Below are 16,856 nucleotides of genomic sequence, written 5' to 3' on the forward strand. Positions count from 1 at the left end.
TGAGTAAAAAAAGTGGACGGGAAAAATTACAAACCGATGACCTTAATGTTGGTTTACTGCACAATTCCTGAGCATATTTTACATTCAAATATAATTAATTTCCTCGACGCAGGAAAGCTCCTCTCCACAAATTCGCACTGAATTAGAAAGCATCACCCGTGGAAAATTCTACTTGCCCTTTTCTCGTACAATGACTTGTGAAACATTGATGAAGAGTGACAGGCACATTCTGTATGTCCTGGATGGTGAGTGTTCTTCAGAGACAAGTATATCATCAGGAGTGGCCCATGGAAGTGTTATAGGATTACTCTTGCTTGCTATACACATAAATGTCATCCCATACTATGACCATTGCACAACATGAATGGCACACACGAGTGTGCATGTTTCAGGTTCCCTGCAGACAGAATAACAGATGCATGAGTGAAATTGCGTGACAACTGGCAGTGCACTCCAAAGTTAAATTGTGTTGGAGAGTACGATTCTTGTGGGCACAACGTTTAAAATGCACACAGATTCACCATGCAATTCTGCCTGTGTATGGACCAAATGTAATGTGGCATACAGATAAAGTGAAATAGTGCCAACAATTTAACCAAGGCTATATGGATGTGGGTGATTCTGATCAGGAAGTCCAGATTCTGCACAAGATGATTTACATCTTTTCGGCAGACTGAAAGAACATCTGGATGCAAAAGAGATTTTTCAATGATGAGGACATTCACCAGCAATTCTCAAATGACTCTGTGATAAATTAGCAGATTTCTATCATCAAGGAAGTAGAGGTAGCAGATGGTAAAATGGTGAGTGAACCCCAGGAAATAATGAGAAGATGAGAAGAATATATAGAATGGCTATATGCTGCAGACAGTCGACTAAGTGAAGAAGAGTTTGGGATAGAAGAAGAAGATAAAGTTGCAGATGATGATGAAGGAAATGCAATACTAACTAGTGAGATTGAAGCATCTATAAGGAGACGAAAAATTGAAAGATGGGAATTGATGAGATTCCTGCAGAACTGTTAAAGTCATTGAAGAAAGAAGGGAAAAGGGAGTTGACCGAATTGTGTAATCAAATATTCATGACAGGAAAATGGACAAAGGACTTTACAGAAAGTATCATAATACCTACAGAAAAGAAACAGAACAGCAACAAGTGTGAGGAACACAGAACAGTGAGCCAGACATTGCATGCAGCCAAAGGAAGGTGTATGTTGTGTTCATTGATCTTGAGAAGGCTTTTGACTGTGTCAGATGGGACAAACTGAGGGAAATCCTAAGGAAACATGGAGTTGACTGGAGGGATAGATGGATAATTAGAAATTTATATTTGAACCAGAGAGCAAGAGTAAGAATAGGAGATGTGATGAGTGAAGAAACTGAACTGGGAATAGGTGTAAGACAAGGTTGTTGTTTATCACCAACACTGTTCAGTATCTATCTGGAGGAAATTATTAATGAATGTTTCGATGGAAGGAGAGGAGTTTGTATAGGGGGTCGGAGAGTGGAGTGTATAAGATTTGCAGACGACATGGTTGTGGTGGCAGAGAGTGCAAGAGAGATGGAACAAATGTTAGATGATCTAAACACAAAATTAGAAGAATATGGAATGAAGATTAAGAAAGAGAAAATGAAAAGCATGGTAATTGGAGGAAAGGGGAGAAAATGCTGTATGAAAATAGGGGGAGAGGAAATAGAGCAAGTGAATAGCTTCAATTACTTGGGAAGTGTTATAATGGATGATATGTATTGTTCAACAGAAATTAGGAAAAGAACTGCAATGACAAAAGAAGGATTCAAGAGGAAACAGAAATTACTTCGCGGACTGCTAAACAAAGATCTGAGGAAAAGACTTGCCAAATGTTACATCTGGAGCATTGCACTGTATGGTGCAGAGACCTGGACATTGAGGAAGGAAGATGAAAGAAGACTGGAGGCACTAAAGATGTGGATCTTGAGAAGAATGGAAAAAGTGAAATGGGAAGACTGCGTAAGGAATGAAGAAGTAGAAAGAAACATGCTGAAAGTCATCAGAAAGAGAAAACGGAACTGGATTGGACATTGTTTGAGGAGGGACTGTTTATTGAAGGAGGTAATAGAAGGAAGGGTGGAGGGGAAAAGGGGAAGATGTAAGAGAAGATATCAAATGCTGGACAATGTCAAAGGAGACAAATATTCAGGAATGAAAAGACTGGCTATGGACAGACAAGTGTGGAAGAGGCTTAACCCATGACAAGACCTGCCGTAAGGCAGAATACCATACTACTACTACTACTACTACTACTACTACTACTACCACCATCAAGGAATTGAATGACTGGGAGAACGGGACAACTGTTAAAGAGACTTCCTGACTGTTAAGAAACAGTGTCATGTGTCTGTGTCACTTTGAAGTATAGTGCAGCATTCCATAAACATTACCTGGTCTGCCATAATAAAGTGTAACTTACTTTTTGAAGCCCACTCGTCTTTGCTAACAACACTGCAGTATACAGGAAAGTGTCATCATTGAATGACTATAGGTGGATACGGGATGACTGAGACAGAATTGCCATTTGGTGTGATGAATAGCAGCTTGCTCTCAATGTATTAAAATGTAAGATAATGCAAATGAATAGGTAAAACAAACCTGTAACAGTAGAGCCAGTACTGGTGGAGCTCTGCCTGACAGTCACGTTGATAAATATCTAGGCATAACACTGCAAAAGTGAAATGAAATGGAACAAGAATATAAGGGGAAAGGTTGACTTTGTTTTATTGGGCGAATTCTTGTAAAGTGTAGGTCACTTATAAAGGAGTCCATATAGAACACTTGTACGACCCACTCTTGAGCACAGCTCAGGTGTTTGGGATCCTCACCAGGCAGTTTAAAGGAAGACATCAAAGCAATTCAGAGGCATACTGCTAGACTTGTTACCAGCATGTTTGATCAACACTCAAGTACTACAGAAATGCTCTGTGAGCTCCAATGGGGAGCCCCAGAGGGAAGATGACGTTCTTTTCGTGAAATACCATTGGGAAAGTTTACAGAACCAGCATGTGAGACCGACTGCTGAATTATTCTACTACCACCAATGTACCTCTCATGTACAGACCATGAAGACACTATGAGATAAAGTAGGGTTCATAGAGAGGCACATACATTTTTGTTTTTCCCTCACTCCATTTTCAACTGAAACAAGAGAGGGGGTGACTAGCTGTGTTACAAGGTACCCTCTGCCATGCAACATATGGTGGATTGCAGAGTATGTATGTAGATGCAAATGCAGATCCTTATTATGTGCTAGTAATGTGTTGTCTACCTTTATTGGTGATTAATTCAGAGTACTAGTTCATTGCTCCTGGCATATAGTGTACCCTGCTGTGTCGTTCTAGGAATCATCTATTGACTTCAATGCTCAAGTTTTTGATGCAGTTGTCATTTTAACGCAAACAACTGCAAGTTCATTGAGTAATGTGCCATGAAAGAGAGAAGTTTATGACAAAATTTACCACTGTACAGCAGATGTCTTCCAACAGAACAACAAGAATAATTACTGTATGAAGAAACACTTCTGATGACTACCGCAAATACGTGAAAAAAAACTATGGGAAATAACAAATGAGCAGTCATGAGAAATTATTGGAGAAACAATTATACATTAACAATCATGCATCAAAAGTAGACTACCACAAATATAATCAAACTGTTAACTTCTATTTAATATTCAGACAACTGCACACACTTTACTTCCAGAGACTTAATATGATAACCTTCACCATAATGTATTGATCATATGTCAGTATAACAATTTTCTGCAATAGATCTGACACAAGTATTTCTTATTATTCCATATTATTACAGAAACATGAAAAAAGAGCACTATGATAACATAAGCTAACAAGGAAACCCTGAAACAAAATCCACCCTATTAGATACACCTTCACACAAAAGCTGGTTTTAGAACTGTACAGCAACTGTGTTAGAAGGAAAAAGTGGAAGTTATAGTTAAAATAAAGTTTTCTAAATGAAGCTATGCCTCAGTTGGCTAGGCAATAATGCTTCTTGGGAACTGTACTAAGTAGCAAATAGGGCAACAAGCTATCTTGTTCAAAATGTTATAAAATTGACTACTGATTGCATGTGATTTCATTACAGGGCGTGATGCTTGAAAAAATGTATTAACATTTTTTATGGCACTTAAGACTTAATTTAAAATACCCCTGTGCAGGCTCCCAAACAACTGTATAATGCTTCAGAGAAACATGCCTATTAAAGAGTTGAAATGAAGTTAAAGCAACACATGCAAAAGGCAAAGAAAGCCTTGTACTTTAGTTAGCACAAACACTGTTGATTTCAAGCAACAATGAAAAAGTGTAAAAACTTTGTGCAAATAATGTAAGCATAAGCTTCAGCACACAATATACCACATCAAAAAAAGGTGAAATTTTTTTATTTCAGTGTCTCAAACAGCACCTTCTTGCCACAAAACTCGCACTGTGTGGTGCGGTGGAACTGTGTCCTCACAAAGTCATGCTGTTTGTGGCCCTCCTCTGCAGGTAATGAACGTGTGGCACTTTGCTGCAACTTGACGGTGGTAGACATGGGCGCTTCTCCACCACTTGTAAATTTAAATGACAGCAATATATCCCCAAAGCAGAGGCAGGGCTCAAAACCAGAGTGAGATGACAGCTTGTGACTTCGGCTAAGCACATCAGAAACACACAGCTTACACAAAATGAAGAAAACAATTATTTTAAACTTAAAACACAGTGATTATAAAGTTCACAATCTTGATTAATTAAAACAACAAAAAGAAAAAAATCATTTCTGTCATAATATTCAAAAGTTCACAAAGATTTTGATAAGTCATAAAACAAGAATTCAAACTGCCTGAAGTCTCACTTTTGTCAGATATTACACCAAAGAAATTTGATAAGTACCCTACAAAAGAGGAAAATAACAAGGTATTGACCTCTAGTGTAAAAAGGCAGATGGCTCAATAATACTATATGATGAATTCTTATTTGTGTTCTTCTGTTTGTTGCACCATAACCTGTTGTATTATTGTGAATGCAAAATTATAAGAAACATCAAGTACTCATGAGAAATAGGTATAGATACAGGAAGAATGAGAGGTAGTACGCAAGAATACTACATTTAGGCTAAGAAGCTATCCTACTTATAAACTTCAAGATAAACAAAACTAATTGCAAAGCTATTTTGTTCATGCAATTTAAGCTCTTCTTGGTTTTGGTCACAGCTAGATAATCATAACAACTTGCCTAATTACAAATTATGTTTTGCAGAAGGTAAAATTATCAGAAAATATTACTTAGGATCTATAATAACTAGTAACTCATGTGTGAGTAATAGACTGGTATGGTTTCATCCCAAGATGAGCTAATCAGTCTCTGTAAATGTCTTGACACTTTTCATAAAATCATTTTTAAATTACAGTAATTGTGCGCACGTCTACACACACACACACACACACACACACACACACACACACACACACTCTCTCTCTAAAGGTGATGATCTCATGTGACTCATTGCTTGGTAAAAGCCATTCATAGCTGATGCCACGTGGGAGGCTTACATGTCATACGTACTACGATTGTCCGTCTAATATTGGTGATTGTAATAATTGTATTTATGGTATAGTGTTGTGTTTTTTCTGCTGCTGATGAGAGAAGGGAGAAGATGAACCTGGTGCAGCCACATTTCCTGCTCATTACAAACAGCACTGATGTGATCATCAAATGTACCATTCCCATGCAGACGGTCACAGATAGATCATTATCAATACTGTAACATGCCGTTGCTGTACAAGACACTGGAGAAGCTTGTAAGTTAACTCCAGACACTGGGATAAAGTAATCCATACCAGCACTGCTCCACAGGACACCGGCACTGAGGCGTGTCCATCATTTCACTTGCGGGCAGGTGCAGGTTGTGTAGGCTACCCGACATGCAACCCTAACGCAGGCATTGTGCGCATGCTCCAACCACCAACAATTGGCCTTGCTTTGACAATAATTCACACCTCAAAGAGGGTCAGCACCAACAACAGTTTGTAATGTTGGTAGTTACGACCTTGGCAACAATGACAACATTATTTCAGAATGGCACTAAAGTCTGGGAAATATACTTGCATCAACTACAAAATCACTTTACCACTTTCAAGGTAAATGATCCTGATCTTCAGAAATTGTTCTTTTTGTCTCAGGAGGTAGCATGTTGTCTCAGAAAAGTAAACCATCTCTATGATACCAATTAGTTGTCACTTTTCAGGATCTGTCAAGTGCTTTCAGAGTATTATTGTTGCAAATCACATAAAGTGCTTACCAGATCAGAATTCTACCATCAGGCAGGATAAGGTGCTGCTGTTGGCAACACTATATAAAACAACAAGTGTCTGGTACAGTTGTTAGATCAGTTACTGCTGCTACAGTGGCAGGTTATCAAGATTTAAGTGACTTTGAATGTGGTGTAATAGTTGGCGCATGAGTGAAGGGCACGCATCTCTGAGGCAGCAATGAAGTGGGGACTTTCCCGTACAACCATTTCACAAGTGCACCGCGAATATCATGAATCTGGTAAAACATCAAATCTCCAACATCACTGCAGCTGGAAAAAGAACCTGCAAGAACAGGACCAACAATGACTGAAAAGAATCATTCAACGTGACAGAAGTGCAACCTTTCCACAGACTGCTACAGATTTCAATCTTGGGCCGTCAACAAGTGTCAGCGTGCAAACCGTTCTATGAAACATCATCGATACGGGCTTTCAGAGCTCAAGGCCCACTCATGTATCCTTGATGATTGCACGACACAAAGCTTTACCCCTTGCCTGGAACCGTCAACACTGACATTGGACTGTTGATGACTGGAAACATGTTGCCTTGTCGAATGAGTCTCATTTCATATCGAGCGGATGGACGTGTATAGGTATGGAGACAACCTCTTGAACCCATGGACCCTGCATGTCAGCAGGGGACTGTTCAAACTGATGGAGGCTCCGTAATGGTGTGAGGTGTGTGCAGCTGGTGTGATACGGGACCCCTGATATGTTTAGATATGACTCGGACAGTTGACACTTAAATAAGCATCCTGTCTGATCACCTGCATCCATTCGTGTCCATTGTGCATTCCTACAGACTTGGGCAATTCCAACAGGACATTGCAACAGAATGGCTCCAGGAACACTCTTCTGAGTTGAAACACTTCTGCTGGCCACCAAACTCCCCGGACATGAACATTATTGAGCATACCTGGGATGCCTTTCAATGTGCTGTTCACAAGAGATCTCCACCCCTTTGTACTCTTATGGATTCATGGATAGCCCTGCAGGATTCATGGTGTCAATTCCCTCCAGCACAAGTTCAGACATTAGTGAGCTCCATGGCACATTGTATTGTGGCACTTCTGCGTGTTTGCAGGGGGCCTACACGATATTAGGCAGGTGTACCAGTTTCTTCGGCTCTGCAGTGTATGTGTGATGCCTGTTATTTTGGACATTTCTGAAAGAACAGGCACCACACATCTATATATATGCACCTGATGACGAATAATGATACCTTCAGTACAGATGCACATTACATCTAAAGTCTTGTGGGAATCAGGTGAAGCTGCGAGTAACAAGGATAATGGACAGTGGGCACTACATGTGTAGTGTGCAACAAGTTGAGGATCTGGGCTGGACAGAAAGTGTGCTTGGATAGCTGAAGCAGATAAGGTGACAGCCTGTGTAAAACAAGAAATCCAGGTTAGAGTCCCAGTCTGGCACAAATTTTCATTTGCAGCCATTGGATTTATTACAATGCCTGATTGCGGCTGAGATCTAAAATTCTCTTACCTTCTCCAGTGCTTTGTTTGGATTCAGAATCTTCCCTCTAGTGATTCTAATCACAGTATAGCATTTCGTGCTCACCAAGTTCGACTACTGTCTTATTTCAAGCATTTCATATGGTATCCATGCCATTGGCATCCTAAGCATTTCAAAATGTTTTTATATTGTGAGAAATGTGGCCATTTAACAGTATTTGCAATTCTTGTGCATCTCTCAAGGCCAAGAAGCCACACAACAGTAGATCAGTGTCTAAAATTCAATCTTTAGTAAACTCCCATATGGGAAATCCACAAAAATTGTTTACAGATTTACAAATCTTAGACAAAACTATAGTATTTCAGGTGGACACAGAAGTTTCTGCATTTTTTATCAATTTAAATATACACTGCCTTACAAACACCTGGAAGAGACAGTCAGATATCACAATTAACTTCATACGCAAACACTCCATTGGTGAGTATGTAAATAATTAGAGCTGTTGTACTCTGTAACAGGTAGAATGCCTACCAAAATTCATTAGTATTGGTAGAACTATGTGTTGTTACAATGCCTGGTACAGTATATAAGCAGCATAAATGGTCTCAGAAATTCAGTGATCACTGTGAAGGATACAGAAATGCTATATACTTGTGTGAGACAGCATTATCAGCATCTGATGAGAGTTTGAAAATAGCCTCCTTGTGGGCCCCCATTTGGCCAGCTGGTCAAATCCAGATTTGTGGGGCATTCGGATGTGGCAGTGGCCCCATGTTGGACTGCATGGGAACATGAGGGCAATTATTGCTGTAATCTCCACCAAGCATATCTTAACCTCTTCACATCTGGGCCTACCACCTGAGAACAAGTAATGGACTCCCTGCCAAATACTGTGTCACCTCACACCACTTATAGAAGACTATCAGTAGCTGGAATAGGGAATTAATGTCCTATGCATATGCTGCAGTTAACACAACACAAATGCTTGCATTTGGAGTAGTACTGTGTGCTGGGAAGCATGGACTGCTGATGGGTGGTGTCGCATTGTGTTCCATAATGAATCACAGTTCTGCACTACGCTGCATGATCATTTTTGGTGAATATGGGGGCAATCTGGGGAGCATTCCCATTCTTATAATGTTTTGGACAGGAACAGCAATGTTACTCCTGGCACCATGGTGTGGGTAGCCATTGGATATGACTTCAGGTCATGGCCAGGAGTGACACAGTGGCACGTCATGGACATACTGTTTCCTCATGTGTTCTCTCTCATGTGGCAGCATCATGGTGCCATTTTTCAACAGGACAACGCTTGTCTGCACATTGCAAGTATTTCTATGAACTGTCTGTGTCATGTTGAGGTACTCCCATGCCCAGCAAGCTCCCCAAATTTTCCCTGATGGAACACATGTGAGGCCAGCTCACATGTTAACTCCATCTCCATGCCAGTATCCAGGATATCAAGGAACAGTTACAACAATTGTGGGTGAAATGCCGCAGGGGAGGATGCAACGTCTTTATGGCACCATTCCCAACTGAATCAATGCACACATCTATGCCAGAGAGGGTGCAATGCCCTACTGACAAATGGGCTCATACTGCCAAGTTCTTTGTTAATTTGACTCAAATTTGTATCACCTATCCAAGGGGGTGCGGGCTGGATGTCATGTGTAGTATCATTTGATGTCCCCCTTTCGGCTTACAAAGCTGTCTTACGCAATATTTTTACTCGATGTACAGTTTTCGAGATAATCTCATCTGAAACTTCAGATAGACCAATCTGTATATCAGAAACTTCCATAGATACTGCAACTTACTAACATGAGTTGAGAGCTTTGTGCACCTGTGCACGTAAGTGTATGTTTTAGCTAATTATATGCTCCATAGATTATAATTGCTATCTCTTGTTATGAGATGGAGTGAGCATGTTTGCAATTATAAGGCATCTTCTAAGGGAAAAGTACTGTAACACGAAGTTAAATTAAATTAATTATCAATTATAGCCTTTACATATCTGGGTGAGAGGTCAAATATTTTTATAGCTGAGTTCCTCACTCCTTTCTGTGTCACACTAATGCTGGATGATAGATAGTGCAAGACATTTCTCCTTGCTATTATTTTATTTATGAATGATAATGCTGTTTTCCAACTGTGATCAACTGTTGACAACAAACTTCATACTGGCAAAAATATATTGTGAAGCTGTTATCAACATGCCCAACTGTTTAAAGAGATGTCTTACAGAAATTCTGCAGAGGACGTTACATCTTAGCTTTACTACATACTTCAGTCCAACAAAATGATGAATTACCACAAAATATGATGTCTTAATCAAACAGTAAATGAAAAAAGGGAAAATAAGTCAATTTTTTGACATTTTCCTATCAAAAAAGTTGTAGAACTTGGATATTTATAAAGATCTGTGATATGTGATTTCCAGTTGAGGTTCTTATCAATAATTCAGAACATTCTATTTCATTTATTGAATTACCCTCTGCATTGTTTAAGTCACTGCATTCCACTTGCAGCTGTCAATTTTGCTTCATTTGTTGTACTAATCTACAAATTCGTGTACAAATTCGGCCATAAGACATTTTCAAGCATCTTGATAAAAAGAAGCGATGTGAATTCAGTGCATCAAAAATCATATTAAAATTAAATTCAGTGACAAATCAGATCATATAACATGATAATCCTGCACATTAAGAGGACAAGAGTGGGTCAAGTATTGATCCTTGTGGTAATACACACACCAAAAAAAAGTTTTGCATCACCCCAATTCCCAGAACTTCTGAAGATACATGTTGACTGTGGATACTGTATCACAGACACAGTCCCTTTGACTGTTCAGAGACGTCACTAAACCTGCCAGACGTGTAAACAACCTTGCATGAGCAGCGCCTATTAGGCGGAGGGGGTCTGACAGCCTATCAGTTCCAGTTATTACACCAGGAAGGAGGTACACAGCTCATGTTGTCTGTAGTTCAACCATGCCTAGACGGTCAATACCGCGGTTCGATCGCGACTGCATTGCTACTTTGTGGCAGGAAGGGCTTTCAACAAGAGAAGTGTCCAGGCGTCTTGGAGTGAACGAAGTGATGTTGTTCGGACATGGTGGACATACAGGGAGACAGGAACTGTCAATGACATGCCTTGCTCAGGCGGCCCATAGGCTACTACTTCAGTGGATAACCGATACCTACGAATTATGGCTCAGAGGAACCCTGACAGCAATGCCACCATGTTGAATAATGCTTTTTGTGCAGCCACAGGTCATCTTGTTATGACTCAAACTGTGCGCAATAGGCTGCATGATGCACAACTTCACTCCCGATGTCCATGTCAAGGTCCAGCTTTGCAACTATGACACCATGCAGCGCGGTACAGAGGGGCCCACCAACATGTCGAATGTACTGCTCAGGATTGGCATCATGTTCTCTTCACCGATGAGTGTTGCATATGCCTTCAACCAGACAATTGTCAGAGACATATTTGGAGGCTACCCAGTCAGGTTGAACACCTCAGACACAGTCCAGCGAGGGCAGTGAGGTGGAGGTTCCCTGCTGTTTTGGGGTGGCATTATGTGGGGCCAACGTACGCCACTCGTGGTCATGGAAGGCAATGTAACGGCTGTACGATACGTGAATGCCATCCTCCAACTGATAGTGCAATCACATCGGCAGCATATTGACGAGGCATTCATCTTCATGAATGACGATTCGCACCCCCATCATGCACATCTTGTGAATGATTTCCTTCAGGATAATGACATCACTCGGCTAGATTGGCCAGCATGTTCTCCAGACATGAACCCTATGGAACACGCCTGGGATAGACTGAAAAGGGCTGTTTATGGACAACGTGACCCATCGACCACTCTCAGGGATCTACGTTGAATTGCCATTGAGGAGTGGGACAATCTAGACCAACAGTGTCTTGATGAACTTGTGGATAGTATGCCTCGATGAATACAGGCATGCATCAATGCAAGAGGATGTGCTATTGGGCATTAGAGGTACCAATGTGTACAGCAATCTGTACAGATTCCAGAACTCTCAGAACCGAGGTGATGCAAAACTTTTTTTGATGTGTGTAGTAATTATCCCCCATTCTGAAGATACTGTCTTGTTGTGTACACTCTGCATCCTTTTAGTTAGACAGTATAAGAACCAGTTACCAGTAATATCACTGATACCAGAACACTTGATCTTCTCAGCACATTCAAATGCTTCAGACAAATGTTTATTTTATTTTAAAAGATTTAAGAGTTTTCACTCAAAAAATTTTGAGGCATTATTTTTCTGTGTGACCTCTTAGTATTTTCCTGCTTAATACAATATTTAGCAGCTAACGTCCCAACCTCTTGTGTACAGGTTCTGTAACTATGAAAGAAACAATATGCTCTGTTATTCTCCTTTCAGAGAGTGGTGGTCATTTTTCTCTTTACAAACTGTGCTTTATATATAAATGTCAGCTCTTTTTTTGTTTAAGCTTCAGATACACAGAACTATAAGTGCAACATTATATTAGTAAAACCGTATTTGTCAGCTTATGTTGTTTCAGTTACACTGAAATCTTCAATTTTTGGAAATTTTAGTTAAGACAGAGGATTATCCAAAAGAAACACTTTTTAAATGAGACTCTAGGGACAGAATGTACTCTTGATATTAACTCCATCCTTACTTCAACCCTGGGACATTCACTTGAAAACAATATTTCATAAGAACTGCACACTTCTGGGAGAATAAACCATTTGAAACTCATTTTACACACTCACACAGACTCAGTGCAGGGTGCATACAGAATTTCAGTACATATGCTTATCAGTACAAAAATTGACACGTGTGTTTTTGATCTCTAATACATTGGCCAAACCACCAAAAATGTTATTTCATCTCAGAATCCTACATTGATAAACTTATAACAGAAAGTCTAATCAGAAATTGTATGTTTTGTGAGGCTTCTTAGCAGGGTACATGTGGATGCCGGTATAACAGATGGACAACTGCAAATTAAACAGATCGCATAATTGCAGTATCTCATGACATTTTATCAAGAAAGCGCTGTTTCCTTTTGGCTCAGGCCTTAATACTCAACTGGCTGCAAATCCATTTGTGTTGAACAAATGGTCAGATTTTAGTAAGAATGTAAATGAATCTGCCACAGTTTTGATGAGAGGAATCATCCTAGCACTTACAGTGATTACAAGTATGATATATATCTAAAACCAAAATCAAGATCATTAAACCATGATTTTAAATCAACCACTAATCAGACCAATTTGTGTTACAAGAGAACCCTGGGTCTTACATAAAATAAATATTAAACTCTAAAATAATGAAATAAACTAATTCCATTTAAAGGACTAACCTAGTGAACAGTATCAGCAATCTTCTCGCACAATAATGGCATTCTGAGAATATGCCCTTTTTTCTGTTTTCTGTGGTATAAGGGATAATTCCATGCAAACTGTCAGCAGTACAGCAAACAGACAATATTTTGCAAGCATGCAGCATAATAGAAAGATGCATGCTTATATTTTACAGTAATTATAAATTTTGTAGTAATTACAACCCTATCACAATAAAAAGATCTCTCAACATAAAAAATATTTTCATTGTTAATAAGGCTAGTTTCACCCAACTGCTGCAACAGCCACCAGCATAACTCTAAATTCCTCCTCCTCCTCCTCTTACTACTACTATTACTACTACTACTGCTAACAGTAATAATACTAATAATAATAATCATAATCACAAACATGAATTCATACATTAGGCAGTTTACACATACCTCATAGCAGTATGTGGATCAGGTGGAAGCAAGGCACACATCCTAGAATGGTGACGTTGTTTTGAAGCTGTAATCACAGATTCAAGTGGAACACTTACATGGCCCAATAGTGCTGTCTGACTGATTCCCTTTCCCCAAACACTAATGTTCAGATACTGATGCCTTTCAGTGATAGTGAATTCAACTGTTTCACTAAATGCAAGGACCTGAAATATTTACAAAATATCTGCAAGTCAGAAAAAATAAGTTATTTGGAAGATGGTTATTTATATTCATAATATGATTATTTCAGAGAACAAAATCTAAGATAGATAAATTTTATTCATAATTACTTTGAGAATATGGTCATTATTTGTATAAATCACACACACACACACACACACACACACACACACACACACACACACACTATGAATCTCCTTGAAAGCAAAATGTATGGGAAGATACAGAATGACTGATGTGAAAGTTAAAAAATTCTTTTTAAGTACTGCAAAAATTGTAGTTGATATACAGAGTAAATATCTAAAAAGTACACCAAAAAGTTTTTGAAGTATATGTCTTCTAATTATGGACTACTACTGATACATGTCTAAAAGTGAATCAATATTGCAAGTATTAAACTTTGAGGAACAGCACAGGAAATGTTGACAGTACCAGCTGTATGTGTACATCACCTGGGAATAAAATCAATATGAACACATCACATGTTAAGATATAAAGCCTAAGATTCTCACAACTGATTTGTGATAAGCTATTACACATAAAATACAATGTGGCATCAGAAAAGAAAGGCAATGATAATAACACCACAAAAAATCCTGACAACAAGTGACTAGAATTATATGATATATATGACTGATCTAAAAACCAAATAAAAGCACCAATTCTTATTAATTTAAGCAGTCACACAATCAGCAATAGTTACTTATCCAAACACAAAGTCCAATATACAAATTCCATACCTTTGCACTTCTAGTAGACACTACCAACAGGAACAGCTTCCATCAAAAACCAAAGTAAATTTTCTACTAATAAACCTACATTGCATTGGGTATCTAGCACCACTGTCAGATCTAAACACAAATTCCTGTAGAGAGAGAGAGAGAGAGAGAGAGAGAGAGAGAGAGAGAGAGAGAGAGAGAGAGAGGGGTGGGGGCAGGGGGGGGGGAGACAGATGGAATAAAATTAAAAATATTTGGAGACAGTCATTTATGCAATCTTTCAAACTTTCTATCAAAATCTGCTAAAGAGATCATGAGTGTGTCAGCTGTTGTTAAGCCTGGAGTGAAGTTTGAAAATGTGAACACCAGAAAAGAACATGCCAGTTCTGCCATGTTTACTACAATTAAGGGAATGCATTTATAAAATAATTTTGGTCATCATTACCTTGCAGTTGCTATCTACTACAAATATGATACTGAAGAATCTACTGGTGAAATTTGGTCTGGTGGACTGGTCTTGTGTGAATAGTAAAATTTGATAAAAGCATCAAAAATTAAAACACTTCTGTTCAGAGTTTGAAAACATTCTTGATATCAACAAATATGCAAAAGCTAGTTTTACAAAGCATGGACTACACCTAAATTGATCTGGTAACAAGAGACTTGCATCAGTCATAACAAAGCTGTTGACAAAAAAAAAGTGCAAAATTAGCTCTAACAGCAAACAAGCCATCACCCTTAACGGTCATATGCAGGGAAATAAGGAGCCAATTTCAACAGGATCTGGTTCAAAATGGTTCAAATGGCTCTGAGCAAGATGGGACTCAACTGCTGAGGTCATTAGTCCCCTAGAACTTAGAACTAGTTACACCTAACTAACCTAAGGACATCACACACATCCATGCCCGAGGCAGGATTCGAACCTGTGACCGTAGCGGTCTCGCGGTTCCAGACTGCAGCGCCAGAACCGCGCGGCCACTCCGGCCGGCAACAGGACCTGGTGCCACATTTGCAGTCCAGGACAAATATTCCACACACAGGTGGAAGTTCCTTTTTCTTGTAGTCAAACTACTTTTAATGATGCTTTACCTGATAATATGCAGAGAAGTAGCAATTTCATTATGCATTTGAACACTGGATGTCTCTTTGAAGAAACAATCACCAAGCTTTAGGATATACAAATTCTGTTAGAAAGTATGAAACAGACAGTAAATGTAATATGACTAAATGAACATTGGATTAAAATTGAAATTATTATTCCCCTCAATAAACTTAGAGGCTACAAACTGGCTATCAATTTTTGTGGAGCTAACGGATATAGATGCTCTTGCATCTTAGTTAACTCCTCAGTAAACTATGAAGTCAGACAGTATTTTAGCCATCTAAATAAACAACTTACATTTGAAAGTATAAGGGGCAATCAAAAATTTTCCATATAAAGGGTACACAGTCCAGAATTAGTATACCAATCAGGCAAAACCACTGTGAGTATTGAGGCAATCATCCAACTGATGCATCATGTTGAAGTTATCTATTTGGTGAAACACTGTGTCCTGCTATGTGGAGAAGTCCATAAATGCCTGCTGCACAGCCTCATTGGACAGGAATCACTGACCCTTCAAGCCCCCTTTTTAAGTGACTGAAGATAATTGCATACGGTAAGGTCAGGATTATAGGGTGGGTGCTCAAGTGTCTCCCTCTTGAGTTGGTGTAATTTCTGTATTATGATATTTGTGATATGGGGACATGTGACATCATAAAGTACCAGCACCCCTTGTTGCAGTTTTCCTTGACATTTCACCTTAACTGCTGCCCCATACACATTCTTTATTCTACAATGATGTCTACTCGTATTTGTCCTTTCGCAGCCAAAAAACGAACAACAGTATGTCTGTCCAGTTTGGGCACTTACCATAGTTCACATTTTCGCATTTATCAAATGCACATCGGAAAGACACAAATGCCACACTAATCCCTTGCCTATATGTTGGTGCTTATATACCCACACTAGAGTTGCAATACACTGCATATATGCTGCAGCAACATTCCCAAACAGAAACTTTTTGATTGCCCCTTATTGTTGTATAAAACTTAAACCATATAACAGGTTAATATCAGTATATATATCGCATCCCTGTGTACCATATAATGTATTCCTAGGTTCATTTGAAACACTGACACATAAATTAAAAAGCAAAAAACTGCATAAGAAACTAGTTATATGAGCCCACTCAGTGGGTTCAGATGAAGTTCCCACCAGAATAATAAAAATAGTCTCCAGACCGACTAAAATATGCTGAACTTCAGTCA

General features: G+C 39.1%; 1 protein-coding gene across 3 annotated transcripts in view; it reads right to left on the minus strand.

Annotated features, from left to right (window-relative positions):
• Window positions 1-16,856, minus strand: part of LOC124722846 (PDZ domain-containing protein 8) — a 233,602-nt gene that overhangs the window by 54,696 nt on the left and 162,050 nt on the right. For all 3 annotated transcript variants that reach the window (XM_047247971.1, XM_047247972.1, XM_047247973.1), the window contains 2 exons: window positions 13,606-13,811; window positions 4,456-4,684 (listed from right to left, as the gene is read on the minus strand). In XM_047247971.1, the coding sequence (XP_047103927.1) occupies window positions 4,456-4,684; window positions 13,606-13,811 (435 nt within the window). The remainder of the gene's footprint in view (window positions 1-4,455; window positions 4,685-13,605; window positions 13,812-16,856) is intronic.

This window comes from Schistocerca piceifrons, chromosome X, assembly GCF_021461385.2.
Source record: "Schistocerca piceifrons isolate TAMUIC-IGC-003096 chromosome X, iqSchPice1.1, whole genome shotgun sequence".
Taxonomy (NCBI): Eukaryota; Metazoa; Arthropoda; class Insecta; order Orthoptera; family Acrididae; genus Schistocerca; species Schistocerca piceifrons.